Source organism: Colobus angolensis, unplaced genomic scaffold, assembly GCF_000951035.1.
Source record: "Colobus angolensis palliatus isolate OR3802 unplaced genomic scaffold, Cang.pa_1.0 Scaffold63, whole genome shotgun sequence".
In the NCBI taxonomy this organism is placed as follows: Eukaryota; Metazoa; Chordata; class Mammalia; order Primates; family Cercopithecidae; genus Colobus; species Colobus angolensis.
The window spans coordinates 9,533,373-9,542,193 of NW_012119932.1; the positions used below are offsets into that span (position 1 = coordinate 9,533,373).

The 8,821-nt window shown below is 42.2% G+C and overlaps 1 protein-coding gene across 1 annotated transcript in view; it reads right to left on the minus strand.

The window, feature by feature from the left end:
* Nucleotides 1-854: 854 nt before the first annotated feature.
* Nucleotides 855-8,821, minus strand: part of VIM (vimentin) — a 9,352-nt gene continuing 1,385 nt past the window's right edge. The window contains exons 3-11 of the mRNA XM_011963912.1: nucleotides 8,413-8,821; nucleotides 7,689-7,749; nucleotides 4,683-4,778; nucleotides 4,434-4,595; nucleotides 3,540-3,665; nucleotides 2,969-3,189; nucleotides 2,451-2,494; nucleotides 1,963-2,048; nucleotides 855-1,214 (exon numbers count right to left, since the gene is read on the minus strand). Of these exons, the coding sequence (XP_011819302.1) occupies nucleotides 1,173-1,214; nucleotides 1,963-2,048; nucleotides 2,451-2,494; nucleotides 2,969-3,189; nucleotides 3,540-3,665; nucleotides 4,434-4,595; nucleotides 4,683-4,778; nucleotides 7,689-7,749; nucleotides 8,413-8,821 (1,247 nt within the window). The 3' untranslated portion in view covers nucleotides 855-1,172. The remainder of the gene's footprint in view (nucleotides 1,215-1,962; nucleotides 2,049-2,450; nucleotides 2,495-2,968; nucleotides 3,190-3,539; nucleotides 3,666-4,433; nucleotides 4,596-4,682; nucleotides 4,779-7,688; nucleotides 7,750-8,412) is intronic.

An 8,821-nucleotide genomic window follows, 5' to 3' on the forward strand; every position in this document is an offset into this window, starting at 1 on the left:
AAAAAAAAAAAGAAAAAAATCTGTATCTATAGATAGATGGATATAGGTATAGATATCACAAACACACACACAGTAAAGCAGAGTGGTTTCCTATATTAAAACTTGGTGAACTGGGCTGAGTGTGGTAGCTCATGCCTGTAATCTCAGGATTTTGGGAGGCCGAGGGAAGATTGCTTGAGCACAGGAGTTCCAGAGTAGGCTGGACGACACATCGAGACCCCAGCTCTACAAAAAGTTAGCCAGGTGTGTGTTTAGTTGTGGGAAGACAACTCACATTTTAGGCTAGACATCCATTTGTTTCGAATACTAGCTACTGAGGAGGCTGAGGTGGGAGGATTGCCTGAGCCTAGGAGTTGGCTGCAGTGAACTATGATTGGCTCACTTTACTCCAGCTTGAGTGACAAAGTGACATCCTGTCTTAAATAAAACCTCGGTGAACTTTTTCCATTTCTCTGCATCTTGCTAGTGGAAGATAAGTCCCTATATCTTGACAACTTCCTATATGCTTTAACTCTCAAAGTGGAATTTGTGTTACTATATGCTACAGGTACTAAAAAAGTTTTTATTTTTTAATTTTAGGAAGTCTGTTATTATTAAAATCACAGAGCTGAGCTCATTGTATAGAGACCTATCTTCATTTTGGTACAAGTTATTTTATTCGACAGCACCTATTTGTAAATGTTTTTAAGTAATAATAAAAAGAAGTGAGGTCTATCAAAAATGACAAAATTAAGAACTACATCTCAAGCATAAATAACCTGAATTTATCAAGTTACATGATTGTAATGACAAATTAACTAATAGGACCCAATAGAGAATTGTTTAGCTACTATCCAATAAATAACACAACGAAAGAGTTTTTCCAAAGATTTATTGAAGCAGAAAAAGTTGGTCAGATACTTGCTGGAAAAAAAGCAGTTTTAATGATATTCAAAATACCTTTTAAAAAGTATTCTAGCACAAGATTTTTCTGTAAACTAGATTATGTTGTAAACTTTTTTCTAAATCTTTTAGGAGTGTCGGTTGTTAAGAACTAGAGCTTATTCCTATTCCAAATCTATCTTGCGCTCCTGAAAAACTGCAGAAAGGCACTTGAAAGCTGTTTCTTTAAGATATGGATTTCTTTTTTATTCTTGCTGGTAATATATTGCTGCACTGAGTGTGTGCAATTTTTATTCAAGGTCATCGTGATGCTGAGAAGTTTCGTTGATAACCTGTTTAAAAAAAAAACCCCAAATAAATGTAATGCCACATGCCAAAGATTAAATTATCCTATACATCATGGCAAATAAAAATCCTGCTAAATATATATAATTTATTGTGCAAATCAGAAGGTTATATTGCTTCTTCATGAATGAAAGCTAGAAGCAGCAGACACACAGGACTCTCTTCCACTACAGGCAATATAAGGATCCAATGGAACATTGTAACTTACAAAAAGAATTTTTTTTAAAAAAGTGTGTTTATAAAGGATGGTATAATAGTTGTACACAACACAGCCAAGTTTAAAAGCAATTAAGACATATTAAAACTAAATGATCGTATGGCACATGCTTGTATTATATAGATGGGTTTAGGAATCTATAAAGTATGGAGGTAGGAAGACGCCATATGTCCAAGATCAAAGCATTCCCCATATTGAGGTAGTCTAGTGAAGCTGTTTCTTGTAGTTGCTTTAGGAAGTGGTTTAAGGAAGCTTACTCCCACTTCAAATTAAGCACCAAAGCAAATCACTAATTTTGGAGTGCAGGAAGATTGCTATCTCAGCTTCACATCCAGGAGCCAAATAATTACTTGGCTGTGTGTACTGCTGGAAGAAGGAGCCTATTCTTTTTTTAGTAGGCATGAATGAAACCTGAACCTCTCAAATTAGCCTGCTGTATCTGAGATGCAGATTCACTGATTTAAAACATACCAACTCCTGTCTGAGATTACTCTATATTTTACTTAAAAGATACCAACCTGTCCATCTCTAGTTTCAACCGTCTTAATCAGAAGTGTCCTTTTTGAGTGGGTGTCCACCAGAGGGAGTGAATCCAGATTAGTTTCTAAATAAACAAAAAGAGGCCAAAAATGAGTACAAATGAGTTTTTTCTTAGAAAAACCAAGTAATCATTTTAGTGAAACAATTATGATTTGTGGGGGAGAGACAACTGTGTAAAGTGCTACTCCCCAAATAATTTTAGAGTGGTCTCTGTTTGCAAACCCAGGCCCTGACACACTTGAGAATCAGGATGAGATAGCACTTGCGGCAGGAAGAAGGAAAAAGGAGTTTGCATTTAACTTAGAGCATAGAATGCAAGAGTGTACTTGGGTTTGAAAATTAGAGGTTTTACAGAGTTTTCTCTTATATGGCATTTTTCAGATATCCTAAAAAAAAGAATGCTTTGACATAAACACAATGGTTACAAGCTGCTGACGTTTTACTTAAAGGGAAATAAAATGCTTACCCCTCAGGTTCAGGGAGGAAAAGTTTGGAAGAGGCAGAGAAATCCTATAAACAGATGAAGAGAAACAGTAAAATTGTTGGCACATAACTTCAACCACTAGGAACAAATTAATACACTTCTCGTGTTCGTCATGTAAGAAAACGTACTGTTTTAAGTCATAAACTAGGGATTTGTCTCAGAAACATTTTCCTATGACTGGTCTTGTTAGTACATTTAAAATATGTTACTACAAGCACTTTCTCCACAGAGGCATGAACAGGAGTTAGAAGAGTGGAGGCTTTGACAGATTTGTGGGTTCAAATCCCAGCTCTGCTGTTGAACCCAGCTCTGCTGTTGAACCCTTACTTCAGCAAGTCATTTACTCTCTCTCAATTCAAATTCTTCCTCTACAAAAAGTGGAAAGTAGTTACCTCAAAGAAACTTTCTAAAGATTAAATGTGACACTGCTTAGAGGCCAGTGGCACAGGGACTAACAAATGGTCACCATTAGTTCACGCATCCAAGTCTGAGTTCCCTACCTGCTCTCCTCGCCTTCCAGCAGCTTCCTGTAGGTGGCAATCTCAATGTCAAGGGCCATCTTAACATTGAGCAGGTCTTGGTATTCACGAAGGTGACGAGCCATTTCCTCCTTCATATTCTGAATCTCATCTTGCAGACGGCCAATAGTGTCTTGGTAGTTAGCAGCTTCAACGGCAAAGTTCTCTTCCATTTCACGCATCTGGCGTTCCAGGGACTCATTCTGCAGGAGGTAAGACAGATTTCTGGTGTTATTTCTCAGAAAACCCCAGCTGTTCCTAGAACCATTTACAGACCTTCTGCAATAATTTCCATTAGTGGCAAATGGCGACCACTATAATTTTTGGTGGAGAATACAAGTACCAAGTCCTTCACATTAGAAGCAATGATACATGCAAGCTAAAACCTTCAAGAGCTCCATCAAGTCCTTTTTGAGTCTGTCTTGATAATTCATTTTCTTTGCATTATGGTATAAATTTTTACTCACTCAGCATCTTGTTCAGGTATCACCATGAGCTTAGTCAACAGAATGAGCCATCATTTTCCCTCTTTTACTGCAGGGTTGGTACTCACGGTTCCTTTAAGGGCATCCACTTCACAGGTGAGGGACTGCACCTGTCTCCGGTATTCATTGGACTCCTGCTTAGCCTGGCGTAGGGCGTCATTGTTCCGGTTGGCAGCCTCGGAGAGGTCAGCAAACTTTTAGGAAGAAAACAGAAATGTAGATTGCTCACATTCAAGTCTTTTGATTCGCTTAGAAAAAAAATCATATTTCTCACTGAATGTCTTCCAGTATAGGTTTAAATTTCTGTTTTGAAAGTCAGAGAAAGAGCAGTGGAGTACTGACATTAATATTTTCAGAGTTCAGTCTACTATGCTCATTTCAACACAGTGGACGTCAAAGGTATGGCATTGGGGTTTACTTGGAGGCAAGGTTAGGGGGAAGGGAGTCTGCTATTCTGAAAGAGGTGATGTGGCCAGGTGTGGTGGCTCACACCTGTAATCCCAACATTTTGGGAGGCTAAGGCAGGTGGATCACCTGAGCTCAGGAGTTTGAGAGCAGCCTGGTCAACATGGTGAAACCCCATCTCTACTAAAAAGACAAAAATTAGCCGGACATGGTGGTGCTTGTCTGTGGTCCCAGCTACTTACGAGGCTGAGACAGGAGAATCACTTGAACTTGGGAGGCGGAGGCTGCAGTGTGCCAAGATGATGCCACTGCGCCACTGCGCTCCAGCCTGGGCAGTAGAGCAAGACTCTGTCTCATAAATAAATAAATATACATATAAATAAATAAAGGAGGTGATGTGAGTGGTGGGAAGGCCGTGGTGACAAACACAATGTGAACAAGAAGTCAAAGCCAGCTTTGCATTGGAGCTAGAGGATATTTAGGAATCACACACAGGTATGGCGTTTTGAGAACACAATGCTTTTCTTTTGTTCAAGCTGCACTGATTTGTTTCCTACCTTGGACTTGTACCATTCTTCTGCCTCCTGCAGGTTCTTGGCAGCCACACTTTCATATTGCTGACGTACGTCACGCAGGGCAGCCGTGAGGTCAGGCTTGGAAACATCCACATCAATTTGGACATGCTGTTCCTGAATCTGAGCCTGCAGCTCCTGGATTTCCTGCAAAAAGAACAGACAGACGGTCAGCTGTGCCAACCGTGGGGGCTGCCTTACCCTCATTTATTCCCTGAAAGTCACTCCACTAACCTCTTCGTGGAGTTTCTTCAAAAAGGCAATCTCTTCTTGCAAAGATTCCACTTTGCGTTCAAGGTCAAGACGTGCCAGAGAGGCGTTGTCAACATCCTATTTTGAACAGAGAAAAGACAGGACATTGAGGATGTAAAAGTCTATGGCTTATCTCATTTATCTGTCTTAGATTAACCATCTGAACCTAGTCTCCTTACTATAGAAAAGGTGTTGACACATTTTATGACCCTTGAATAGGTTTATAAATCATTCAGTGCTATAATATGCTGTGCTTTCTCCTGCTCACTAATATATTTTAATTGTGACCCCTTGTGTTTTACTCAAGGTGGTGATCAATTTTAAAATAAATAAATGTCCACACACATGGTAAACTGCACTCAGTCATGACTGAATCCACATTTTACCAGTGACATTTTAAAATTACTTTTTAAGGCTGGTCATGGTGGCTCTTGCTTGTAATCCCAGCACTTTGGGAGGCCGAGGCGGGTGGATCACTTGAGGTCAGGAGTTTGAGACCAGCCTAGCCAACATGGCGAAACCCCGTCTCTACGGAAAATACAAAAATTAGCTGGGTGTGTGGCACACACCTGTAGTCCCAGCTACTTGAGAGGCTGAGGCAGGATAATTTCTTCAACCCTAGGAGGCAGAGGTTGCAGTGAGCCGACATAGCGCCACTGCACTCCAGCCTGGGCAACAGAGTAACACTCTGCCTCAAAAAATAAAGTAATTCCTTTAATTTAATTACTTTTTAAATCTAGAAAATCTATGCCACAACATTTTTAAGATTTGTTTTGTAATTTCATGGAATAACATGATGATAGAGGTGGACAAATTTTCACAACTTCATGTACACTTGAGTACATGGAGAACAGAAACTTGTGCTTCAAGAGTTTTAGCTTTTTTTCCCCACTCAAATCTTTTGAAACTTATCCTTAGGCTCCAAAGCAAATATGTAGTCATCTGGCATCCATTGTACAAGGCTAGATTTATATTCAATAATAACCCAATTCAGGATATGCATGCCAAAGATTCAGTTCAGGAAAAATTGGAAAAGAAATGTAACTCTGAACTGTATTTTCTTTGCTTTCTCTGATGGATTTTTCTTCTAAAACTCCTTTGACTCATCCTACAAAGGCGTGTCTTTTCCACTTGCCACTGTATCCGTTCAGTTGGCCTGTTTCAGAATGACTGGTTAAACTTGCAGAGAATGAAACTACATGAAGGATTTTGGCTGATTCAGCTGTCCTTCTATGTTTCCATTTGTAAAGCTCAACATTCCAATTCAGAACATGTAATCTTGCAACTAAGATTTTATTTCCTCTCAAAAGGATGCGTGAGGATTGTTTACCTTGTCAGCAATTATATTTGGAGTTCAGTTTATAGCCTTATGGTCTTAAACTGTTGAGACTTTTCTATCACCTTAGTGGAAAAATGAATGAAGAGTGGGTGATAAAAAGATCAGACTTGATGAAAACATTCATTTTTACTTGCTAAGCCCTAAGAAATACATAAAAGATATTTTACTAATCTCCAAAGAAAGACCAATGTGGTATTACTATTACATTGAAGAGAATGAGGAATTTTGCTTACATGGAAGAGAATGAGGAATTTTGCTTAATCTCTAAACAGAGGATCTTTTGTATTGATGTTGTTTTATGTTAACTCACTACTCTGTAGAAAACATTACAGGTATGATAATCAAAAATGCTCAAGGACTAAAATGAACCACACATTGCTGTGGTTAAATTAATTTGGTAAATGTTTTTCAGTTTCAAAATGTTGTACTACACTATTCATCTGAGAGTGCTTTGCAGTTAATCCCAGTAAATATTCCAGGGAATAAAACTATAGACTATAATGGGGATCTTCCGGCTTCTGGATTCCAATTTTAAGTCAAAAATTCTGTAAGTCCATCCAATTTTGGTGGAAAAAAAAAACGCACAAAAACCCTTTAGTTAAAATTGAATTTTTCAGCCTTGGGTTTATTACTATTATTATTATTTTTTATGGCGAGAGTGCTAAAGAATACAAGAATCCAATCCAGAAAGGACTTTCAAAATGTGAGGTATGTTTGTAGCTTTAAAAACTTTTTACATTATATACTTCTCAAGTTTGGGCCAGATATTAGATAACGGATGTTAGCAAATACTTGTGTCCAATTAGAACCGTGCTTACATCACTACATATTCAATAAGAATGTAGCCTGCTGCAAAGCTTCCCCGGGAACACAAAGACTCCTATTATTTCTGTCCACAGCCACCACATTTGCCAGAATGTCTGTATCTACATTCCATAGTGAAGCCCATAGAAACCATTAATACCCCTCAGCCGAGGGGACAGATGGCTCCTTTTCACCCTTATTAGATCACAAAATAGTTGTGCATAGTGATACTTCCATCGAACTTTAATGCCACAATAGAAGTTGCAAAGAAGAAAAGAAACTTGCTGGCTCCATTCCAGTTGGAAACTAAGTTTTCTTATCTTCCAACACGTTTTCCATTTTAAACTGTAGGGCATAACTGCGCTTTTTGTGACCTTGTAAAAATTAAGCAACTTGACTTTGGCAAACCACAATCTAAAACTGTGACCGTTCGAAACCAGAAGGTCAATGTGTTGCAAAACTGTGCAATATTTTGGAAACAAAGTAAAAAGTTAAAAGATTTTTCTTTATGTCCCAAGGAACGGCTTAGAAATCATTCAAGGATCGCTTGAACCCGGGAGGCGGAGGTTGCTGCGAGCCAAGATCTCACCACTGCACTCCAGCCTGGGCGACAGAGTGAGACTCCGTCTCAAAAAAAAAAAAAAAAAAAATCGTCCAAGCAGTTTTATTAATATTTTTTCTAATAAGAAGAAGCTCCAATCTGTGGTCTTCCCGCCACTAGAGGGCTTTACGCGCAGCCCTTAAGTTTTGCACTTTTTAGACGTGGGTTAAGCAACTTTTAGAATTGCTCGTGGGTTGTGCTGGGTGGGGTCAGGTGGCTGCGAGTGGGAAGAGAGCCTACAAACCTGTCTGAAAGATTGCAGGGTGTTCTCGGCTTCCTCTCTCTGAAGCATCTCCTCCTGCAATCTGAAACAGTTGCGCATTAACCAAAGGGGAACTGGGAAACCGCCAGGGGCGGGGCGGCCACACCCAACCACCACGTCGCCGCGCTGCGCCTCCAGAGCCGCTGCGCCACCTCCGCGCAACTAGAGCTTGTAGCTTTCAGGCCTGCGGTCCTCGGCAGGTTTCAGTGGGACCTTGGGCACCGCGCAGAGGGGCAATCATGGTCGCCGCACAGACCTGCAGGACAGCCCCGCCAGCCCCACCCCCGAGAGACCATCCCTTTGTCTCGCTCCCTCCACCGCCTTCCCCTCCTTCCTTCTCCCGCCCGGGAATTGGCAGCCCGCCAGAAGGGGCAGGAAACTTTATAAAAGTTTGTAGGACTCGCTCTCATTGTGCCCAAGGACCTTCAACTGCACACAAAGTGGTAGTTTTAAGAAATCTGTAACTTGAAACGGAGCGTCCTTGGGCAATGTGTGGAGACAGAGGGGGAAATGCGAACTGCAAGGTCTGGGTTCTGGGCGGGGCTGCGCCGCCACAGCCACAGCCGCTGCTCTCCGCAGTTCCCCCGGCAGGCCTCCCCCGGGCCTCATCCCCAAGGGCGTGGCAGCCCTGGCGGGGGCGGGGGGCGTTCCCCTCTCCCTCCAGCCCCCTCCCGAGGCCCAGCGACTTGCATGGGCGCAGCCTTACTTCTCCCGGAGGCGCATGATGTCCTCGGTCAGGTTGTCGCGCTCCACCTCGACGCGGGCTTTGTCGTTGGTTAGCTGGTCCACCTGCCGGCGCAGCTCCCGCATCTCCTCCTCGTAGAGGTCCCCCAGGCGCGACTTGCCCTGGCCCTTGAGCTGCTCGAGCTCGGCCAGCAGGATCTTATTCTGCTGCTCCAGGAAGCGCACCTTGTCGATGTAGTTGGCGAAGCGGTCATTCAGCTCCTGCAGCTCCACCTTCTCGTTGGTGCGGGTGTTCTTGAACTCGGTGTTGATGGCGTCGGCCAGCGAGAAGTCCACCGAGTCCTGCAGGAGCCGCACCCCGGGTACGCTGCTCCGCAGGCGCACGGCAGAGGAGCGCGTGGCGTACACGCCGCCCGGGGACGAGGCGTAGA